Below are 23,211 nucleotides of genomic sequence, written 5' to 3' on the forward strand. Positions count from 1 at the left end.
TCTTTTCCAACCAGAACAATTCTGTAATTCTGTAACATACCACACTGAGAAGGGAAAAGTGAGTTCTGAGAAGAGGCAGCTGGTGACCTCTGGAAACAGCATGGCTTTTCCCTCAGTAATGGGAATGGCCACTTTATCAGCTCTGGTTTTCCCTTTGCGAAACAACCGCATGTTCCCCAAACAGTCTTCGCCACAGAAATGACTTACTCACTTCTAGATTCACTAGAAGGGCTAAAAAGTGGGTTTGGGTGACAACTGTTGAGGGGAGAACATGCTCGCTTCCCACCCTGGATTGTGTGGGGTTTGGCTACATTTGCATGCCCTCTTCCCCATCCTCCTGGCCTAACATCATATTCTGGCTATCTCAGAGCCTTTTCTCTTCCTCCTCCACTGGAATGGGGCAGCTGGCACCTGGCCCTAGCTATATTTGATTTACCCTCTTACATCTTCTGCTTCTTTTGGTCAGCTGGACAGACTCTACAACACTTCGTTTTTCAAGTTAACATGAAGGACATGAGGTCCTCCTCCAGTGACTGGAGTGCGAACAGGACTGGCTCTAGCATTTGCAGTGTCAAGCTGTAATACTCAGTACAGTGTCTCTAAACCCAGCTTTCTTCCTCAGGAGACTGGATTTACTGGGGCTTTTGGTAGTTGATCCTGTCTGATACTATCCAGTGCCCTCACACTGTTGGTCCAAAGGGGATAAGTCACTTGAAAAATATCATTGATTTTCTTCCTGCAGAATCTGTAAAATCAGCAATGAGCATGAAAGGTGTGTCTATTTCATGTGGATTTGTGTGGCTTAGTATATGAGAGTTGCTTACATGTATTGAGACTCCCAAAGAGAATCAGCAGAGGTAGGCAAAGTTACCATTGTTAATTTAGGAGGGCCAGGATTTACATGTTTGTTGTTTGGTTGTTGGGGTTTTTTTTAATATGCCTAATTTCTTTAACTTTTCACTCTTTCGGAAACATACCTGCTCTCTGAATTCCTGTGGGGACAGATAACTGAGAGGACTTGACTTACCAGCTGAAGTGTGATCCATTTATTCGTATCAGCACCTTGCAACACTTAAGGGTGGCAGCCTACCGCAAATGAATAGTGATGTTTCACTTTTGTTAGAGGGATGAACCACTCTTACCAATGTGAATGGCACTTGCTGCTCCTCTCCCACACTGCTCAGCACCGTATGAGGACTGCTGGTCTGTATTCTTGCAGTCTGGGCTGCTGTGAACAACCCAAATACTCAGACTCCGTAGTGCTTCACGCTCATGTCCAAGAGAACTGTTTATTATGTTTACATAGAGCATGAGCAGCGTGGAAAACACTGGAAATACTGCATTGGTGGTTTAGGGTTTGGACAGCATTGGAAATGGCGATGCAGCTGCTCACATCGTGTCTGAGGTACGCAGTATGCCACGAGGAGCCAAAGCTTTGTGCATTCATTTGAGAAGTGCCCACCTCTGGCATATTCACTGCTTGCTCCTCTGGTGCCACAGTTATGCACTTAGCTGTCTGCTTTTCCTCCATTTCACTTGGAACTTGTAATTTTAGTACAAAAGCACAGGTTTTGAAACCAGTCCTGCTAATCCACGAGACTGCTCCCACTCCCTCTCCTCCCTCCTCCTCCCATCCCATCCCAACTCATCCCATCCCCCATACTCCCACCAACACATACCTCCTTCCCCTCCCTTTCACCCCGGTCACACAGCAAATATCCTGATGCTGCAATTCCAAGCCATGTGTCCGCCCCAGCCTATGCGATCCAATGGTCTCTGACCAAGTCCCTTTGTTCAGAGGTTAATACAAAACACACAATAGGAAAAAAACAAAACAAAAGGAGCCAGACACAAGAGGGAGACACACTGCTGGGCTCTAGCTCTAGCCTCTCAGCTCTTCACCTAAGCTCCACAGCAGCTAGGCTCTTGGGCTACCTCCTTTCAAACTCAAGGCTGCAGGTCTCAAGGTTTCCAGGGTGCATAGGAAAAGGAAGAAAGGAAGTAAACTACAAGCCTGTTTCTGTTTTAGGTTCTCCCCATCCATATCCCTCAACCCAATGGCTGCTGGAGGATATTCTTGACTCCGACAGGTCTTTTCCCATCTTCCAGTGAGACCCTGCCTGGGGACCAGGTTCACTGTAAGTCATTGTTTCCTCTCTGGAACATGGGCAATGGGTTTTGCAGTGAGGGGAGGGAGTGGAGGACGTTGTGGGGGGATGACAGGCTTTTGTCTCACAGCAGGTGGGGGGGACATTTCAGGGAAGGTGAGAGGAAAGAGCCAAAGGAAGCTGGTAAAGCTGGCCCTCTGCTTGGTGTTTGCACTCAAGACTTCTTGGGGCAGCTTCAGTGTGCCAGTGCCGGCCTGTTGCCCAGTCACCTCTTGCAACCCTGCTGAGAAAAACCACGTGGCATGGTGCTTCCGGCTGCTTCATCCTCTGGCTGGCTGCCCTCATGCCCGCTGGAGATCTCTGAGTCGCAGTCAAGCGCCTCGTAGATGGTAGGCAGTGTGGTCTGCTGGCTGAGGCGCTTGCGCAGGCCCACAAGCAATGGCTGCGGCATGGATGAGACATCCACATTGTTGCCAAGGTCAACCCAGGCTAGGCAAGGAAATTTGTTCATGTCCTTCATGGTATCAGTCAGCTCCTTCATGGTCGCCCGCGTCAGTCGGTTGCCATTGAGGGAAAGATGAGTGAGCTTGGGTAGTGCCCAGAGGAAGGGCAGCAGCAGGCGCACCATGTCATCATTCAGCTCGGTGAAGCTCAGATCCACAGAGGTGAGGTGGTCCCCGTTGTTCTGTAGGTAGTAGGCCATGCGGTGGACATCCCGCATGGTCAGGGGGATCCCTGACAAATCCATGGAGTCCTGGCTCACTTTCTTCTGCAGGCTGGTCTTCAGGCTAATGGTGGAAAGGGGGAGAGACAGAGAGATCATTAAGGAGAACACTCTCATCCATCTCTCACCCAAGGGAGAGAGTACTTGGGACAGGGGGGATCTCATTAAGAACATGGGCTTGACAATTAAGCAAAGGGTTAATGGAGTTCATTGGAGAAAGAGGTGCAAGGTTTGTATCGTGCATCAGGGCAGACTGTGTCCTGGGGCTCTCCTGTATATTCTCAGCACTTAACACAAACTTTGCCAGAACTGGCTAAACACAGGCTCTCAAGAGCTTCCCACTGGCGCATTTCAATGGGCATGTATGCGCATGTACAGATGCTCATGCATAGAAAGCAGAAATAACCAAGGCAAGCAAACTTTCGAGGTGCATTGGTTTGCACTGTGTGGGGGCTGTTTGTGCACCACCTCTCCAGGTAAATGCCAAAGTCTATGGCAAACAGACTGTGCTGCAGGGCTACTGTAGAGGACAGCAGTGTTAACAGGCTGAGAAATGGGTATTTTATCAGGAAAACAATCTATAGGCAAACTGCACTCCAGGAGTGGATTTACTGTATGTCCCTTTAAAAGCCTTCCTAAACAGCACTTAGTCATTAAGCAGCACCAGTGGCTGCCTGTTTGGGTCTCTGTGGTCAGCAAATCATCTGGGATCTGCTGCAGCTGTGAGGACATAGGGGTGCTAAAAGAAATCTAGAGAGAGGGGTTTAGCCATTTCTTCTGTTGTCCGCCTGGCAAGTGGAGTGAGGATGAGGTAGGTAAGATGTGCACGAGGCAAAGGTGTGCTGTGGGGCTGTGTACGCAAGGGGAGTGGGATTTGGAGTTTTATGATGAACTGTGGGATTGTGAGAGTGCTGTGGAAAGTGGAAGCTGTGGGGCCATAGGAGCTGGTGGGGATATGCTGCAGGAGAATCTAATGTGTTTGTGTAAAATGATATTAGTTTTGCTCTCTTTTCAGGCAGATCTAGCTTTAAGGTTATGGGAGCCTTATTAAGACCCTCCATTAATCAGTGTCACTAATCATGTGCTCAGTGGGGTTTGTAAGTGCCTTGTTGAGCTTGGGAGGAGCAGGGTGGGTTAAGAATTAACCACCAATTCGAAGGTCCCCACTCTTCCTATCTGGCTCTTCGTAGTGTCCTGCACACCCGTGGCACAGCCAGTCCCTGAAAGCAATGGGTACATGGGGACATGCAATTTCCTCGGAGGAGGCTGCAGCACCGCAGGAGCTCCTGTGGCAGGTGAGAATGTCCCTACAAGCCCTAGTGTTGCCAGGCCCTTCTGTAGTTGTGAGAGGGTGTGACAATGCTTCTATAGCTTTGCTTTACACATGCAGTTCATGGCATCCTGCAAATCTGAGTCCTTAATAATCCCCTATGAGCATGTCATGCAAGTGAGTAAATGTGCATCAGTGCAGGCAACAGCCCTTTGTGGACACATTCAACAATGGCAAACCTGTAGCTGTGCTTCCTTGCAGGAATGTGAGGTCAAAGACCTCATGGCCTGTCCTGTCAATTCTCAAGCCAAAAACTACCTATCCTGGGTTCAGCAGCACTTTATTCAGGCTGCTTCTGTATGTCCTTATGCTTCTCACAGGAATTCACTGTGTAAGGCTCATGCTGTATCTGCAAACTTTCATTTGAGTTAATGAGTTTTAATTGTAGAGAGGTAGTAACAATAGGAAATAACTTGCATTCAGGCCTAAAGGTTTAAAAGAGCCTGATGCATTACTTACTAAATGTTTACACTTTACACAACCCAGACTACTTCTCAGTAAATCACAGGAGGGGCAAGGGGAGCAGTGCTTGTCTGTACTGTACAGCAGAGATTGATATGCTGGTGAAATATTAATCTGAAATCACTGAGATTAGTTCTTCAAAGGGCCTTCATTTGGAGATGGTACTTGATACCTCTCCAGTATCAGGGCCCCAGAGACAGGATTGTGAAGAACATTGTTTGTTGCAGCAGCACAGTTCTCTTAGCTGCTGCCATAACAGCAGGAGTTGTGAACTGTGCATCCTGCAGTCTGGAAGGTACTATACTAGCCTCCCTGTTCCTGCTAAATCAAGGGATGCTTGATACCAGCCTAGGCTGCCTTGGAGCTGTATTTGTCAACTCTCCTGGTAAATAAATGTGCGCTTTTTTGGTATAGTTTGTCACCAGGGACTAGTGGTGGTGTGGCACAGTCTACCACAAAAGAGGATTCAAACTGTATAAATTCTGTCAGGGACTGTCCTCAGAGCTGGAAGTCTTTAGTCTCCCCTGGAACAATGTTATCCCTTTAGCTGTTCTAGGTGTTTTATCTGGGTGTTTGATGCACAGTACTTCTAGCAAAACCAAACATCAAATGTGGAGATGTGCATTCATACTGGTGAGATTAAGCAGGGAGAAATGAATCTTGATGTAAGCCTGACTGCACAGGGGAAGTAGTCCCCTCTATCCAGTAGGGGCTGGTGTGCAGAAGGTGAGATGGAAGCCTTCTCTTGCCTGTAGAGTAAGACTTTTTGGAGGTCTGGGGGAATACAAGATAACAAGCACACAGGCAAGCCTGCAATGACTTCAGTGCCTGTTTTGTGCAAACACAGCCTATGGCTCCTGGAATTTCTCTTCCCCAGTGCTATCAACCAATGGCAGATCCTGGCTGGGGGGAGCACACAAAGGAGACATAAACTAAGGGGTCCTCCAGCCCCAAGCCTTGTCTGAATCTGTGCAAAGCCTCATCTAAACTTCCTATTGCTAAGCTGCAAGGAAAAAGCCTTAGTGCTCCCAGTTCGGTTATGGGGATGGGAACCAGGCTGGAGTGGGGACCACTGGAGGGCATGTCTGAGCCAGCACCGCTCCCTCTGCCGGGCCTCAGCATTCAGGTGCCGGTTTTCCAGCTGCGTGTGCAGCAGCACCTTTCTTAACAGGGGGCAAGTTTGAATGGCTCATGGGGTCCCATTTTGAGTGATTTGGCTCTGAATGCAGACAGTGATACGTGAGGGGAAATGTCAGAAGGACAAAAACAATGTGCTTGTCTGTCTCTGCCTATTAAGCCCCCCCTCCTGTTGGCTGCTATGCAGACACTGCAGTAATAAGTCATGTATCGTGCTCTGACCAGAGCAGGTACCTCTTGCTGCTCTCTCCAGCAACAAGCCAATACCCCAAGGAGGCTTAAATCAAGCAGACAAATTATCTTTCCACAACTGATTCTCCAGACTGGACTGTTCCTGGCTGAATGTGCTTAAACCCTCCTGTCCTGTGCCAGAGCCCGCCCTCTCTCCTTTGCTGGCTCGTTTTTCTTTCCTTTCCTGTGCTTTTGCTGCTTCCTTTTGCCCTCATTGCTGTACCTGCCAGGGTGGCTCTGGGCCTCCTGTCTCAGCACTGTAGGCTCCTTCTGTGTTTAAGTTATTCTCTTGCCTGTAAAAATGCCTCTTGTAGGGATGTGTCTGTAGAAGCCTCGTCCTGGTGAACATAGTCCCTAATCCTGCAGCCAGGCCCTCAGCTCTCTGGTAAGTGCTGAAGCATGAGATCTGATGCCCCATGCATGCTAGCTCTTCTCACCTCCTTGGTGGTTATGTGCCGCTCCAAGAGGTGCAGCTGAATACTGTCTCTAGGGCAGGGTACAGAATAGCTGCCCACTCGTTCTCCTCTATTGCTTTAGAGGTAAATATATCTGCTGTCAGAAAAGGGACAGGGAAAAGCAGTAGAAGGTTTACTCTGAATTATTTGTCACTTAGTGTTTGTTTGGAACTCTGTTAAGCTCTGTTTCCCAGGGGAGAAGGGAGGGTGCACAACACAGGACTCCAGGATCAGACACTTCTGGAGCACCTGAGAAAATGCCAGGTTTACTTCCAGGGAAATGGATCCTCTATTATCCCTTAACTACTGCATGTGAAGTAGGCTTAAAGAGTGCTTCAGCTGCAGAAACTTTTTTCCTCTGTTTGGGACAAAGTAGCTACTTAGGACATGGGTCTTGATGCCTATGGGACGTGTGGACAGAGGACTGCAAAGTACTGGAGGCTGGATGCCAGCAACTTAATGCTGCTGCAGCTGGTGCTGTGTGCAGATTTATAATTGTGGGGATTTGCATCTAACAAGAATCTGGACCCTGGCTGCAGGGAAGCAGACTGTGTTGTACTATCTGCAACAAGCTCAGAGAGGAAACAAACCCCCAACTCCCTCAGATTCTGGAGAAATGGCTGCCAATGAGAAATTCTGTGAACCTTTAAGCAAGGATAATCAGCAACCTGCCCCTCCTGCCTGCCTGCAGCTAGATGAAGCATCCAGTGAGGGACAGTGCCTGCCCACCTTTCTGCTTGCAACCCTGGTCCAGCACTGCTGAGGGATGAGAGCTCTTCTTGGTACATCTCATTGTTTCTCTTGTTGAAACAAATTTTTTTCTTGTGTTGTTCCCAACTCCCTCCTTGGGGTCTGGCCTTTCTCCCACTGACAGGCAGGCAGCCTTCCTTTCAGCCTTCCCTAGGTGCCAAGTCTACCCTTCAGCAGTCCCCAGGTTGCACCATGAGCCTGGCCATGTAAGATCCACCCAGATCAGCCCAGAGAGCAAGGGTTCTGAGGGACCTGCACATGTCAGAATAAAGCTTGCTCTCCTTGATTGGAAACAGGAAAGGAATGTAACAATCTTGTGCCTCCATTGGCTTTTTTCTGGGGTAAAAATCTTCTTTCCACATAAGGATCAGTCATCATTCCTTTCTCCTGGTAACTCAGCTAAAATAAGCAAATTCAGAGCTGTCTTGAGGTGAAATAATGAGACCTGAAATTAGTTGCTAGTCATTTGTTTCCAGGACCTGTCCTAAGGGACTTGACCCTTAGGCCCTCTTCCAAGTCCTTCTTTGAGTCCAGGAAGCTGAGGACTCAGCACTTGTATTTGTTTATTAGCGCTGAATACCTTCAATGGCTTGCTCATCAGCTAAATTCTTTGGTGGCTACAGGGAAGGGGTGTAACATGTCCTAACCATTGCTCTGACCGGATTTGCCAAGCACTGCAGTGGCTGCCTCCTTTTGGCTTTGTGGGATTTGGAAGAGCTTGTTCAGGCCAAGGTTCAGATTTGTGGAGTCCCAGCCTCGGACTGGATTTCAGTAATGAGGGATGTCCAGATTCCTTGCCTTTCTCTGGGGAATTACCAGCCCTCTCCTCCTCCTATTTTTGATTTGCCTCCAAATGTAAAATTTTCTGTTGTCAGAGACTGCCATCACTGAGCATCTCCATCTTCATTAACAGGCACTGCCAGTAGTGGCTAATTAGCCACGAGTCTGGTATGTCTTGGCTGCTTGCATAGAACCTAGTGACAGACATGTCTAGATGGCTTCTCTGCTTTGAGCAGTGATTTAGGGGATGGACTCTGGGCTTTTTAATCACCTACTTAGCATAATCTGCTTGCTTTGCTTCTCTGTGACACAGGGTGCTGCTGCACATGGTTAGCTTTAGCAGCTTCTAGTGAGACATGAAAAAGGAAAGTGAAGTCTCAAAAGCATTGACCTAGACTAACCCAGCCTGAGCTGGTGAGGCTGGGTGCAGCACCTCTGTGAGGATGGAGGTAGTGCACATACAGGCCACTTCCATGAGCATTTCATGAGAAGGGACTTCCTCAATCACATCTCCATCCTTGCCCACAAGCTCTTTTGATCAACTGTGGGAAATCCCTCATTGTGGAGAGCAGGGAGTGCAAAGGCAGCCTTTTTCCTACCACCCTCCCTCTGCAGTTGGGGTGGGACATGGGTACCTGTAGGTGTTGATACAGCTGAACACCTCTTCCTCCTTGCTCTGCTGTCATCTTCACTCTGTCCTTGAAGGTGTGTTCAAGAGAGCTGTGAACCCTTGTCCTCCCTCCTGCTGCCATGTTATCCATCCAAGACTTCTGGTTGTTTCTCCTCTTTTTTTAGGTCTATCCTAGCAACACAGCAAATAATACTGCCTCCTCACTGTAAATGTCCTATATTGGCCTATGTCTTTGTCAGATCTTCAACTGTGTAAGAGTCATGAAGGCACAAGGTCTCTGCTGATTCCTTTTAACTGCCATCTGCCCCCCAGCCTCCACTGCTTCACTCATTGTCTTTCTGTCAGAGTGTCCTGCAGCTTCTGCTTGCCAGCCTTGGACTTTCTCTTCTGATCTGTGACAGGGCAGTGTCAAGCTGCTGGATGACCCTTTCTACCATCTCCAACAGCCTCTGCAGATGTACCTGCCTCTCAATGCTGCTGGGAACCCTGATCATGCATATTGTTTGGGACTCTGCACTGTAAGATGAGGGGGCAGTACCTGCCTTTCCATAACTTACTAACCAGCTCATCTCTGTCCAGATAACATCTCTGTGAGCAGCAGTTTCTTGAAAAATTGTGTGGGGTAGTTCCTGTACTCCCATATGACTACTACCATGTGGTTTTAGTTTACTGACTGGTATTCTCTAACTTGGCTTCCTATCTCTGAAGCAGGAATGATGGGGCCTGTTTACCCTGTTGCATAAGGGTGACATAAAGCTGTAGTTAATATTCATCTCATGCCATGTAAAGGCTGGGATTTAATCTGCCAGAGCTGTTATCCACAGCCCTGAGTGATGTTTTCAAGAAAAAAAGATCCAGAGCCATTTAAAGCTGTTTCCTTGCAGTCTTCTAGACACAAGTGTTTTCACTGCATTTTAAAAGCCCATCTAATGCCACAATGTCTGCACAATGTGCATTAATAATTGATAAATGGAGCAACGAGCCCAGAAGGGATACTCAGTTCTCCACCCAGCTTTGGATTAGCCAAGGTGAAAATCACTCAGATGAGCAAAGTAAAATTGTGGTGAGACTTGTGAAACAGAAAGCCCAGATGCATGCAGTTTGGGAGTTACTAACTCCATGCACACAACTGCCTTTGCTTTTCCAGACCCAGACACTGTGTGGAAAATCTATTGGTGTTTCAGTTGTTTTCTTGTGCCAGGAACATCCTGATTGTAAAGATCATCTTGTGTTTACTGTATATTCAGGTTTGATCCTTGCACTTAAGAAAGCAAGTAGTTACACTGAAGTAGCCAGCTCTGGGGATAAGCAAGTGGAAGATCCATTAAGGTTCCCTGACATGACTTTTGCTAAGACAGCTCAGTTGTAATCCACAGCTTGGTTGCAGTGCTAGGCTGTGATCCAGCTCTCCAAGCAAAGACTGTCTTCACTTGATACCCTTCTCCCTCTCCACTCTGAAATGCAGTCCAGTGTATCTTGCCCTCAGAAAGTAATACACCCTCTGGGTCTAGCCCTGTTCTGGAGGCAGATGGTGGCACTTGCAAAAGCACATACAGTTTTCCTTAATTTAGCTTTGCAGAAGGTCTCAACTTTTGAAAACAGAATTAATAATATAAAAAAAATCCTGCATCTGTCAAAATTCCCCAGAAGTGGTGCTGATAGCCTAAAAAGCTCCTGTGTGCAGAGCAGCATTTCTTCATCCATTACTCTTTACACTATAAATGTCCATTTAGTAAGGAAGTGAAGCTGGAGTTATACAACACTCTAGGATGAATTCTGCTCGTTAAGTGTGAGTGATCTATACAACTGTAAAATGGTGCTATAATTGAATTCCCAGGAGGATGTAAGTGACTGAAAACTGTGCAGCAAAGTTGTGCTGGTCCCTTCTGTGAAATATTATCCTCCAGTTTCTCTGGTTTTAATTTTAAATCCCCCAAGATCTCACTTTCTCTGTTTGGTCAGGCAGCCAACCCAATAAGGTCAGCTGCAAGTGAGATGTGGCTGTTGGCTGGAAGCTGCAGATCTGAGATAGGATTTTGCAGCAAAGGAGAATTAAGCCCTTGCTTTCAGTATGGCAAGCTTTCTCAGTATCATCTGGGCAGCTGAAATAGTCTCTTTGGGTGACTGCACAGCTGGGACACTGATAACCCTTCACTGTACAAGGCAGACAGCTACTGCCAAGAACCCAGAGGCACAGATACAGAGAGCAAATTGCCTCCCAGCATCACCTTTGACAGTTTAATCAGGCAGAGAAAACAGACACAGCCTGGGATGGACCTCTTCTACTGTTGCAATGTTGACTGTGCTGCCGTAAGCTTTCTTCTTCTATGTTTCTGTATGGACTCTGCTTCTGGCCTGTATATCATAACAGGAGAGCTTGATGTACCTTATTATTTCTTCTTTATTAGTACATGAGTGGCTCAGGTTTCTACTTGCTGGATGCTTTGGGTCCCACTGAGAAGACATAGGGATGTAACTACAGTTAGTTTGCTATTTGGCAGTGGGGAGGAACATCTTATGTGTGATCTGGTCCCAGTATTGCAGGTCCTTTTCATCTCCCATACCACCTCTCCATAAGAACCCAAATGTAATTAGAACCTGGCAGATGCTGGAAGCTCTCTTATTAATTATCTCCTGGGCCCATCTAACATGCTGCCAGAAAGCAGAAATCGCATTTCAGAAGAGAACAAGGGGGTCCTCCATCAGCTCAGTGAAAGCCAGAAGCCAAAGCCCAGGGGACCACAAAAGCAAGAGGAAAATGTAAAAATGTATTCAGTTCCTCAGTGTGGTCTCCATGCAGTGATTCCTCCCTGTGGTCCCAAATGCCCACTAGATTTTAGAAATGCCTTCAAAGTGTTACTGCTACACCCATACTTTTTACAGGACCTTGATGGCAGGAAGGGTGCAAGCCAAGGGCATGGGCTTCAGAGACAGACACTGTAGTAAAATATTCCCACTAGCAGATAGATGGAAGCAGAGTATTTGGATCAGGTTAAAACAGCCCATCTGGACAAAACCAGGTGCTTGCACCTCCAAATGAAGCAGCTATTTCTTGCCTTCCTGATACTGACAACATCCATTTTCTTGCAGCAGCCTTGGGTATCAGCTCTACAGGAACTTTTGCTGAAAGCCAGTTCCTCTCCACTCTTAAAAGTAAAGCTCTGCTGTTTCATATTTAACCACAATTATTTTGTGCTTTATGTAACACTGTGCAGCTGGACCTGACTGCCAGGCAGGGCTGCCCACTTTAGACCTGCATTTCCCTCCACTGCATATTGTCTTGCTGCCCTCTCCCTGCTTATGCTCACAGATACTCTGTTTCTGGCCAATGCGCTGTACCTTTTGGCTTGACCCTTTTGTGTGGGATTTGGGCTCATGGGGCCCAGAGCTCTTTCTCTGGCCACAGACCTCTCTGTGGTGTTAGTAAGTGATGAGTTTGCAGCAGGCAGTCCTCTGGACTGTGCAATCAGGGAACATCTCCAGTTGGACTCTCCATTCTGGAGTCCAACTGGAAGAGAGGTTTGTACTGCAAAGAGGAGTACACAGGCAGAGGGTTGAGTTAGCAGCAGCAGGGAGGGACTTTTGACTTTGAAAAACAGAATGGGGCATTGAGACAGCCACCCTCTACAGAGTTCTACGTATTTTCAGCGCTTCTTATCTTTAAGTCTCTCTATCTTGGATATGGATGGGGTTGAGGTCTGATCTACTGTCTATATCCTGCATCTCTAGTGCTCCGCAGGATCCCATAGGGAAAATGTCATCTAACTGAATGGATCTGGAAAAGGACTCGCTCATCTCTGGTCCCTCAGTCTTGTTCTGTGCTGTGGTTCCCACCTGCAAACCAGTATGAACAGTCCTGCCCCATGGAATGCTGGGATTGAGAGCATTGAAACTCACAGTGGTAAAATGGGGCTACAGGTATGAATGGCAGATAGCCTGGAAATCATGATATTAGGGATTTTATTCCTTAAGATGCACTGGGGAGCTGCCTCTGAGTCAGAATGAAAGGTATGATGGAAATGGCAATTCCATGGGGGATTTTAAGTTGCTGGTACACGCATCAAAGACTGACAGTCTCAGAAAAGCCCAAGGCCATTCTCAGAGTGCTGCCAATTTTGCACTTCTTTTATCCAATCCTGCATTTATTCCTGAGAAGCTAATGGGACTGACATGACCTCTTTTCTTAGCAATTTGTCTGTCTTTTCTTCAGCAGTGGTGATCTGTGTCACCAGAACAGGCTTTGCTTGAAGAAAATTAGGAAAGAAGGGGTGGATTTAAAAGAAGTAGGGATTGCTCTTTATCTGTTAGAAAAATCCATTGAGATGCAAGGAAAGAAGTGTGAGTGCCTGATATGTTTGTAGTAGTGGAAAGCAGCTGCCAGCCAGCAGCTGTCAGTGGCCATTGTACTGAGTTGGGTTCCCCATACTTGAGGTTCTACGCCATCTCAGGTCCTTCTAGTCCTGGCAGAGAAATGGGAGGTAAGTAAAGATGGTCACCCCTCAGCCAGCCACCCCACAGTGGTTCCTGCTGAGTGGGGTGATCAGCTTGTGGTAGTGCCTTTTAATAGGAGATCTTCCCTGCAGGCTGGGAAGTTTTACTGGGATAAACAAGGACAAAGTGGGATGAAGAGCTGGGAGCCAAACACCCTGCAAGCCCTGACAGGAGAGTTGTCTGCACTTTGCAATCAACGGGATTGATTTTGATGCACTTGGGAGAGGTTAAGGAACTGTAACACTATATAAAAGGAGTAAATAGCAAGCAGGCCAGGGAGAGGGGTGTTGGTTCTTACCCTGTGCTGCTTGCCTGAGGCTTTTTAAGAAACTGAGCAGTGGCTGCCACGCAGGTTTTCAGTCCTACCTTTCTCTGAGAAGGCCAGTGGCATCCCAGTGACAGACTGGGATGGTGCACAGTTTCTCCTGGTAGATCCCCCTCCATGCCCATCCACAGTATCCCTGCCATGCTGCTTACCACACTTGGGACTTCCTTCGGGGCATGCCGTGCCGGTGCCATTTTGAGTGGGGTGTTAGGTGGTAAATCAGCTGCCTGCAGATCCTGTCTGAGGATTTCCAGGGGTCATATTCCTGAAAGCAAAAGGACATCTTAGACTCTGTGTGCACCACAGCAGAGGAGGAGGCAAGGGGGGGAAACAGAGGAAGATGGGAAAGGAGCAGAGGTGGTAGTGGAGCAGGTGCATGTATATAAGGGAAGAGATGAAGAGAGAGGATGAAAGAGCAGTGGTGAGAAGGCCTGAGGTGCCTCTGCTAGATGCCAACTCCTCCTGAGGTGGAGGAGGAGCAGCAAGAGCCGTGCACTGCTAGGAAGGACCCCAGCCCATCCAAATATGTTCTTGCCCAAAGTGGGGCTACACTTTCACAGCCTACCCAGGAGCAAGTGAAGCTCAGAAGAGGGGTTATTTTCTAGAGCTGTGGCAGGGAGTCTGGCTCTAGGCCAGGCAACACCCAGGAGGGCAGAGGTGGCTGACAGTGTGAGGGGCTCTGTGCGGGGACCCCCTACACCCTTTTCTTCAGAAGACCTCCACTGTTGTTTAAAGCCTAGTGCAAGGACAGCATGGGTGTCTCGGCTCCTCACTGCTGTATCCTCAGCAGCACTTGTCCCCAGCTGTGCAGATAAGCTGCCAACAGTGTGGTACAGGACTCTGCTAAATTTCTCTTAATGACCCTTGTCATGCTTCCCAAACTCTCACTACAACATGTCTTCGGACTGACTTATCTGGTACCCTGATATGGAAAGTTTAGCAATCAGCACCTTGCCCTGTTCCTGAGGTGTTTCTTGCTGGAAAAGATGTGCCCTGGGATATCCCTGCTCCGCCTCCAGCAGCACCCTGACTTTGTTTCCTCCTGTGTTCCAGCTAGGAGATAGCAGGAAAAGGGATCAGTGAGTGCCGCATACTCCATCTTACATCCTTGTGTCCATTCTGCTACTGGAGGTTTGAGTTTGGGCACTTCCTAATGCCAGCAGTTTCCTCCAGCCCCTGCAGTAGTAACTCATCAGAAAAAGATGGCACCAAGATGTCTGATACCTTCTTGAGTTTATTTTTGCATGTATTCTCTATTGCCCTGACTTTCAACAGCACCTCTCTTCCTCTGGTGAAGCAGAATGGCAAATGGCAGCTGCTGAAGGCTGGGATTTCTGTCCTCTTTATCATATTTGCCAAATGCTGGCAGACACCTGCATTCCCATTCCTCAGCCCTCCAGCTGTTGTGCAACATGTGCATTTAGGGATTTGGTAGGTAAACACATAGTAAAGCTGTAGGGAAATACACTAATTCATTCTTTATGGCAAGTGGTTACGGTGCTGTGCTGTGGGCCAGCAGCTGCACTGTGGCTTTCCTCAGCAGTCACTGAATCAGCTCAACTCTCCAGGGATGCGCTGCCAGCATGTGGCTGTTGTGCTGTGCCAACTGGAGAGGGATCCCAGCCTAAGTGCTCAGCTGAGCGCTCCCTCATCACTGTCACAGGTCCCCTAGGAACCCCACAAGGACTGGCCCATGCCCTTAGGTTAGGTGCCTTGTCTTAGGCTACTACAATGCTGGCAAGACTGCAAGTAGCACCCTGCTGTCACCAAAACAGCAAACCTTTCCAAGTGGGTGCACGTGCACTGCAGGCTTCAGCGCAGAGTTTGGCACAATGCTCTGCAAGCATTTGTTGGCTCACAACTGAGAATTACCCTCCTGTTCTTTCCCATGTCCTCATTGATTTAATTTCCACTGACAGACTGGGAATTGCACTCAGCCTGCTTGCCTGTAATGCATTTACACCCACCAGATGCTCAGCCAGGGTCAGAGAGGGGACATGGACTGCTGGTGTTTGTGCTGGTGCTGTGGGGTACTTACTGAGTGTCTCCAGCCCTCCTGCTGGTTTTGAGGGTCAGCTCAGGTACTCAACATTTTCCTTAAGATTGGGGAAAATCTTATCAATATAATGGTACATATGTCACATAATACATGGAAAACAGAGGAGGAGAAGTATATGCAGGTAGGTAAGAATTGTAGTGTTATTTGCTAGGTACCTGTGTAAGGTCATGTCCCCTTGTGCTGCCTCCCCTGAAGGGCTCTGCACAGTGTGAGGTTGGAGATGGTCTGGTACAACAGCAGGAGGTGAGGTCAAGTGAAGTATGGTTAAGAGGTGTTGCTGAAACCCACCCCCTTCCTTTTTAGATGCTTATAAAATTTGCACTAAAACTACACTTTAAAAGATCTTATTCAGGCTGCATTCCAGCCCAGTTATGAGAATTGAACTTTGTCTAAATGTACTTTGTCTGTTGACACCTGACAGGTTAATTGTTATAAGAGCTTCAGGAGATGACAGAACAAGGTTAGAAATGCCAGTAATCTACAGCAAGCATTCGATGTATTCCCTAGGGCCCTGCTGTTTGCTCTGAGCTTTGTGTAAGTAATATCTCTTTGAATAAAGAAATTCACTCTATTGCTGTCCTTATAAAGCAAACATGACACTTGCCAAGCCTGATGAGTAAACGGGTGTATTGCAAATCCAAGTGTTTGTGGTGGCAAAGAGTAACAAAAGTTACTGGTGTTACAAAACAAAACTGGTTAACGAAAAGATACTGGTATTGCAGTGGGACTGTGTATCCGTGATGTTTGTCTACACCCAGCCCTGCCTCTGTTTTCCTCAGTCTCTGAAGGAACGTGCTGAAGCAGTGCAGGGCTACTGTGCACTAATATGTTTGCTTCTTGGACTCTGAGTTGTAATGTATTCCTACAGTGCTGCTCTTAGGGATCTGGAAGGTTATAGCAGGGATGTAATGCTGGGCAAAGGCAGTTACATATAGCAAAGGGCCTGGCAAGAGGGAGGTTGTTCTCCTGCAGAGGTACCAGTCTGGGCAGAGGTGCAGAGATCTCTGTTCCACTCTGCAGCTCCGTAAGCCCCCTGATAAGCTAGCTGCTTGGAACCCCTGCCGTGTCCCAGTCAGTATGGCACCACTATCCACCCCATACATTTTTATCTGGCCTGTACCCTGTCATCAAGTTTACTATTGGCACAAAAATAGTGATTTCTGTGCACAAAACCACCCCCTCCTTCAGTTGCATTCATGTTCTGAGGTAGTTTTAACTCATTTCTACAGAAACATATATCACAATCTATGCTGTATCTATGTGTAATCTATATGCTACCACTCCAAGGGCATACACTGGCTGGTTCTGAAAGACTGCAGAGCACCACCCATCACCCACCGCTGCATTAGGGCTCTCTGCATCAGTGCTATGTTGCAAAGTATTCATTGGGCTGGGGCAAGGGTTCACCTTTTTGGGACACTGCAGATCTCTAGCAAGGCTCATCAGCAAATCGTGGGAGATGGGATCCACCAAGTTGAGGAAAGTTGCGTTTTTGTAGAGCACTTCATTGAGAAATGTTCCTTCCAATCCCAGGTCCTACAGGAAAAACAGTCAGTCAGATACACAGGCTTCCTTGAAGCTATAATAATGAGGTTTTTTGAAACTAGAAAGTAAATGTGATGAGGTGCCAGCTGGTTGTTCAATGCAGGAAACTATCCAACAAAGGTGAAGCAGCTGTGTCTGACTCAGCATCACGGTGATGGGGAATGTGGACAGCCAAAGAGCTGAATGAGATGCAGTGTTAAGTTCAGCTAGTCAGCCTATGGACTGAGGACCTTGTTTCCACTTACCATAGGAAGGTGAGAGTGGTATCATTCCCAGGATGGCTGGAGCCCAGAGAGAATTAGCTCCAGAGAAGCTCACAGCTTTGTCAGCATGTATGTGCGAATATGCTGAAGAAGCTGTGCAGGAAGGCTCGCTCTAAAAATGCCTCTCCAATCTCAGCTTTCCAGGAAGAATCAAACCTTTCTCAGGTATTCAGATGTTGCCATATGCCCCAGTCATGGCTGGCAGAGCAGAAGTCCTGCCCATCAATATGAGTTTAGCTGTCCTTTGAATTTCTCACTAAGTGCTAACACTGCTAGTATTGCCTTTTGGGTGTAATGGTAAATTTATAGGTAGCTCTACCATGACAGTCATGGGGAGTCCTCTTCCTGCATGAGCTGGGGGAATATCTGTAGTCCATGCAACTAACCTGCATGGACTTTGAGTACAAGGCACCTTTGGACGTGCTGGAAGAAACCTCAGCATCCTTGGGAACACAAAAGCCTCTGAGGGGCATCAGATGGGTGATACTCCAAAGAACTAAGCTGTTTCTTGGTAAAAGGAAAGCTAAGATCTAATATATGGCACAGTTACTTCCAATCAGGAGGTGCCACAGGGCTGTGAAAATAAAAAAAGGGCATCCGGTAAAGAGAGACCACACACATTGAAAATACCTCAAGGACAGAAAAAAGAATAACCCAGGATTAAGAATGTAGAACAAAGGAGCTCCCTAATAGGGACAGTGCTGAGTTTGATTCAGTTGACAAGGAAGGCTCGGCTGAGGAATGAAACAAGTCCTGTGCACATTCTGTATGCTGCTGCCAGGAGAAATGAATAAGCAAATGGGTGCCCCATATGTTCGCGCTGCTCCACGGAATGTGTGCACCACCAGTGAAAGGTGCACTGAATGCTCAGGGGAAAAAAGGGGACAGACAGAAAAAAACCAGCTGGGTGTACACACACCCATCAGCAGCAGGGACAGAGCCATAGCTAGCAGTGGTGTGGGATCTTAACCTTAAGCAGCAAGTACAGCCAGTGTTGTATCTACTCTCTCCTGCCTGGATTGAGCAGAGAGCACAATACCAGAGAGACCCTGGCTACAGATCTAGTGGAGAAAGGGTTGATAAACCAAATGCTTTACAGCCCTGTTACTGTGTGTACACAGATGACACCCATAAGCAAGCAAGGAACCCAAGCAGTGGATCAGTCCCGAAAGACAGCCAGCCAGACACAGCTGGATGTGGGCCAGGAGCATACCCAGGCACCATGCCAATGTCTCCCTTAACCATAAGGCTTCAGGGAAATGGAGCCTCCTACGCCAAGTGTAATATGCACAGATGAAGAAAGCTGCTGAGTGGATGGCATGGCTGGGCATGCAGCAGTGGATGTCAGAGCAGTAATTAAACTCCCCCAGTTGGAGCTATACTATTAAGATGAATCTGCATTCCCATTATAAATCCTGCCTGCAAGGGCTTTGTAAGTAATATAGCTGTAAATATTCACTTCATGTTGATAGTCCATAAATTCTTAGCCCAGGGATGTTTTCTGGTTCATTTTACTTACTTCCTTCCCTCCTTCCCTCTATCATTTCTTGGAAAATTTTAAACCACATGAAGGATGGCTGCAGACAGCAGAATATTGTAAGTCTTGCCAGATCAGTTTGCTTAGTGCTGTTATCTTAAAAATTATACTTGGCCATTGTCTGGGTGCAGGGATATCAGATTGTACCAGACTTTGTACTGGTGTAAATCCACTGTCTGCCCTGGCTTCAGCTGAGTGATGTCCATTTAGACCAGCAGAAATCTGGGCTGCCTTTTGCAAGTGGTATTTCTGAGACTGGTAAGGTGATGTGCAGTGAGTTGTCCAGGTGTTCCTGTACAAAGCAAGCGTACCTGAGTGTATACCTATGGTTTGTGGTTATTCTCAGTGCAGTCTTCTAAAACGGTGAGACCTTGCATCTGTGTTAGTGGATCTGCTTCTGGCTGGCTTGCTTTACTTCATTACACCCTCCCCACATCCTAGAGCAGTCCACAGCCCTTTGGGGTCTGTAGACGCAAGTCAAAACCCACTAGCAGATACAATTACACCCTGCAGTGTACATCTACAGGGCTGGATAAGGTCTCTCTTTGCCGGGAGCAGCAGGCTGCCTGCAGCAGGAGGCACACACCAGCACCCTGTGAGCTCTGGTCTGGCTGAGCGTGCCTGCTCACCTGAGGAGGCTGTGATTCTGGTCTCACCATTGCTCTGCCTTCTCTGGGGTTTTTGTACCCTGCCCAAGGCACAGTGATGAGGTATGGTGTTAAATATCACTGTCCACTAACCAAGGTATCTCTTTCTTTTTACAGGTTACAAACAGACTCTTACCTGGGACACATTAATCCGCGACTCCTTAGAGCATCTTACTGCCAAGGTAGGCCAGTCTGTGTAAGGAAGGACATGCTTGGGGACCAAGCTAAGGGCTGAATTTAGTTGGGGAACAAGGTAAATTTGTAAATGGGAAAAAAGGCTGATCGTAGTACCCTCTAAGCTGATGCTGGTTCTTGATTACACGACCCCAGACTGGCTGACAGTTGTGTTTAGTTGTTGAAGGTTGTGGTGTGTATTAGAGGTGTAGCTTTGTGTCTCTGAAATATCTGAGCACACAGCGAACCGGAGTCTTTGGGGTGGTGTTGGATGGATTCCCATCTCACTGTGTTGTGACTACAGGATGCATGTCTCACTGCTCTGTCATGAGCAGATGCACAGAGGGTCACTGTTCCAACATGGACAGGCAGAGATGGGGACCACGAATAACAAGAGGAACTGGAAAGGCAGTGGACAAAATCTGATGTTCAGGACATGATGATTCTCAGTGCAGATGTGCTGAATGTTTAACTGGTCCTGAAAGGAGGGCTTAGAAATGACCCTCCATGCCAGATGGCCCTGTGACTTAGCATTCAAACCCTGGCTGTTCACAGTTGGATCTTCTGGAGACCTCCGAGGCTGGTGGAGGATTTCAGTGCTGCAGTCTCAAGGAGAGGTGCTGAGCACTATAGAAAATAACATTCTGTAGTTCTGGTCTTGAGCATACTCTACAAAAGTCTATTCATGTTACACGGCTGCATTTATGAAGTGAGTGGTTGCTTCTCTTTTCAGAAGCTTCTTGTAATGGTGCCTCTCCAAACTGCCTTTGAAATGTTATTCCACCTTTTTCTGCCACACTGGTACAGGCTTTCTGCTGAGGGTTTATCAGTCTACATGTGTGGCAAGAACAGTGTTGAGCTGGTGGCAATCCTCATGTGAATGCTAAGGCAGTGAACAGGAAAAGTAGAGATGTAGGGTTTGGTCCTGTAAGTTCTTATTTCTAAGTGTGCAACTTGCTGGGAACACAGGGCACTGACCACCATTGTTGGAGGTGTTGCAAAGCCCAGGACATTCAGAGCAGAGAGGGCTACTAATGCAGCTCCCTGCAGCTGGTAATATGGCTGCAAGCATCCCAGCAAGCAGTCCTGCTCCAGTGTACTCCCTGAGTAGCCCAAAGATTACTTGCCACTATGGCTACAAACTCAGTATGTTCCCAGGATTATGTAGGTCATTATCTAACAAAGATGAAAGCTAAGAACTGATGGTGGTTTATGTCCAAATCAGAGGGAGGATTCATCCCCTGAGCTACTGACTGCAGAGTTGCCTGCAGCTGGGGGAGCTGAGTTTGCCTGGAAAGTGATGGTAGCACTAAGCGATGGAGTAGATGGCTCTGTTCCAGCAGCAGGGCTCTGTCCTCAGCAGCAGTTTGGCACCACACTGTCTGCACACTGGCTTTTCTGTTCCTGAATAGTAGCAGACAGAAAAAAGCTTCCACTGATACACTGACCCCTTTACCTCTCCTCTCAGTGAAGACTCTCACAGAGCTACTCTTCCTCTCCAAACCCATTTTGGGTTCTCCCAAAAACCAGATCTTGTCCAGCCTGGCTGGATGGACACAATGGGATGTGGTGGCAGCGGGACGGCACTGGCTTTTCTCCGGGGGACATCAATCCTGAGCGCACCCAGCGACTTGCATTGAGGGGTGTGGATGGGCACAGCTGAGGCTTGGACCCCCCTTTTCCTGCCAGCAGCCGAATCCTCCAGCCCCTGCGCCCAGACAGGGAGCCGGGCTGGTGGCCGGGAACCCGGGTGGGTGTCGCCTCCGGCAGCCGCTTCTGCCTGCTGCGGCGGGTACCTAGCGAGGCATCTCCCGCACCGCCGGGGCGAGAGCGGAGAAAGGCAGCACAAAGAGCCCAGCCCGCCCCACCCCGCCGAGGGGAGCTGCAAACCCCGCACTGCCGAGGAGGGGAGCTTGTAAACCCCGGCTCCCCGCCCCACTCTGCAGACCCCGGCCCGGCCGGCACCGCCCGCGCCGCGCACAGCTCTTTGTTGCCCGCCCTGCCCCGGAGGTGGCGGCCGGGGCCCCTCATAGCTCTCAGCATTTACCTTGCGAAGCAGCCTGAGGATGTGCACGGCGTGCTCCCGCTTGTGCTCACGGATGGTGGCCTGGATCTCCCGCAGCCACCCTACACGCCGCACGTAGGGCGCTGGCGAGGCTTTCCGCAGCACCCCGGGCAGCTTCTGCGGATGGAGGAGCAGGGAGGAGAGGTGGAAGTCGCCCCGGCCGCCCTCTAGCCTGCCGGCGCAGAGCTCCTCGGTGCTCTCTTCTTCCAGGCTGCTCTGCCGGCTGAGGCGGGAGCCCATGGCCGCGTTCCGACCGCGATGCCGTCGTGCTTTGGGCCAGGCGGGTACGGGGCTGTGGGCCGGGGGAGGTGCCGGGGGAGGCGGGGGTCTGGGCGGCTCCGCCCCGGCTCCCCGTGCTCCCCGCTGGTGGTTCCCGACACTCCCGGAGCAGCAACGCCCAAGGGGTCTTTTATTTGCTCGGGTCCCAGCCCCAGCACCCGCCTCCCCAGTGGCTGGGCAGCCCTCGCTGCCCCTTCTCCCTAAGGCGCCTCTTGTGCCGAGAAATGCTCGGTGGGAAAGACAAGGAGAAAAGCGGATGCTGCCGGGAGCGCCCCTTGCATCCAAGCATTTTGGGGAGTTTGGTTTTTTTTTCCCTAGGCAAACTCGTTGAACGCTGCAAAAGGTTGTCAAGATTAATAGTGGTTCAAAACACGCCATCTGTCTGGGACTTCTTCTGTGGGCTATGTTTTCTCTTGGTCTGTTGTTGGACCCAGAGGAGGTGTTTTTAACAAAGTGGTAGGAATTTTGCCCGCCACCCGTTGTCTCCAAGTGATAGTATGATACTGGCACTATTCCTTACCTGCTGTGGGTAAAAGTGTTTTCCTCTTATGCATTCCTTCCTCCTCCAGCAGTGCACAGCAAGTTTAAAATCACTGCCATGCGACAGGGTAATATACAATGCTCGAATTCCACCTCAAACCCCTGAGGTTTTGCAGGCAACTGGGTCGTGGTGGCTCAGCCTGACCCACTCTGGAGCTGGAGCCGTAGGCTCAGTTCTGTTCAGGGCTATCACCAAACTGAGCCTGGGTACCCATGATGGACCGTAAGTCCTGCACACAGAGGAGGAGTGTGTGATAGCTGTAATGTGAGGGCACACAGCTATAGGAACAACCTGAAGTTCTTACTGCCTTGTGCATCCCTTAGACAAGTATAATCCGATGCATATGCAGTAGAATGTTCTTGTGGTCATTGGATCTTCACTTTGGGGGAATGGGGATGGCTGTGGCTCTTTGGTGTACAGAGCCAGCAAGGTTCATTTCCTTTCTCAGCATTTCTCAGCTGTGAATGGGGCTGGAGACGTGCGTGTTCTGCATCATTGCAGCCTCTTTCATATGCGCTGTGGGTGACTTCAGTCTGGCTTGAAGAAACAGGGACAAAATGGAGCTGGACTCTACAGCAGCCAGGCCAATGCATCAGTTTTGTCACAGCATTTACGCGGGTCTCTAATCATGACAGGCCAAATCCTGACTTTTTACTCAGTGTTTGGTTAGACCTGCT

The 23,211-nt window shown here is 48.6% G+C and overlaps 2 protein-coding genes across 4 annotated transcripts in view; one reads left to right on the forward strand and one right to left on the reverse strand.

Moving 5' to 3' along the window:
- Positions 1-1,031: 1,031 nt before the first annotated feature.
- On the reverse strand, positions 1,032-22,284 carry LRRC75B (leucine rich repeat containing 75B). The gene is made up of 4 exons (XM_061370761.1): positions 21,697-22,284; positions 16,891-17,019; positions 13,577-13,689; positions 1,032-2,896 (listed from the first exon to the last, which is right to left on the reverse strand). The coding sequence occupies exons 1-4, from the start codon at positions 21,952-21,954 to the stop codon at positions 2,374-2,376; spliced, it is 1,023 nt and encodes a 340-aa protein (XP_061226745.1). The 5' UTR covers positions 21,955-22,284; the 3' UTR covers positions 1,032-2,373.
- GGT1 (gamma-glutamyltransferase 1) overlaps positions 2,030-23,211 on the forward strand; it is a 103,693-nt gene continuing 82,511 nt past the window's right edge. For 2 of the 3 annotated variants that reach the window (XM_061370740.1, XM_061370741.1), the window contains exons 1-3: positions 2,030-2,138; positions 4,023-4,127; positions 19,593-19,657. The gene's annotated coding sequence lies outside the window, so the exon portion shown is untranslated. Of the gene's footprint in view, positions 2,139-4,022; positions 4,128-6,237; positions 6,378-19,592; positions 19,658-23,211 lie in introns of those variants that run through there. The other variant, XM_061370745.1, reaches the window with a different exon arrangement.

This window comes from Neopsephotus bourkii, unplaced genomic scaffold (genome assembly GCF_033783945.1).
Source record: "Neopsephotus bourkii isolate Nb327-2 ecotype Australia unplaced genomic scaffold, CSIRO-AGI_Nbou_v1 NB_1542, whole genome shotgun sequence".
Taxonomy (NCBI): domain Eukaryota; kingdom Metazoa; phylum Chordata; class Aves; order Psittaciformes; family Psittacidae; genus Neopsephotus; species Neopsephotus bourkii.

Excerpts from the sequence above, each read along its gene's own strand:
- LRRC75B (XM_061370761.1), bottom strand. The coding sequence starts at position 21,954 with ATGGGCTCCCGCCTCAGCCGGCAGAGCAGCCTGGAAGAAGAGAGCACC. Across the intron at positions 17,020-21,696 it reads TCCTCAGGCTGCTTCGCAAG|GACCTGGGATTGGAAGGAAC; the intron begins GTAAATGCTGAG and ends TTTTTCCTGTAG. Across the intron at positions 13,690-16,890 it reads ATCTGCAGTGTCCCAAAAAG|GAATATGACCCCTGGAAATC; the intron begins GTGAACCCTTGC and ends TTTTGCTTTCAG.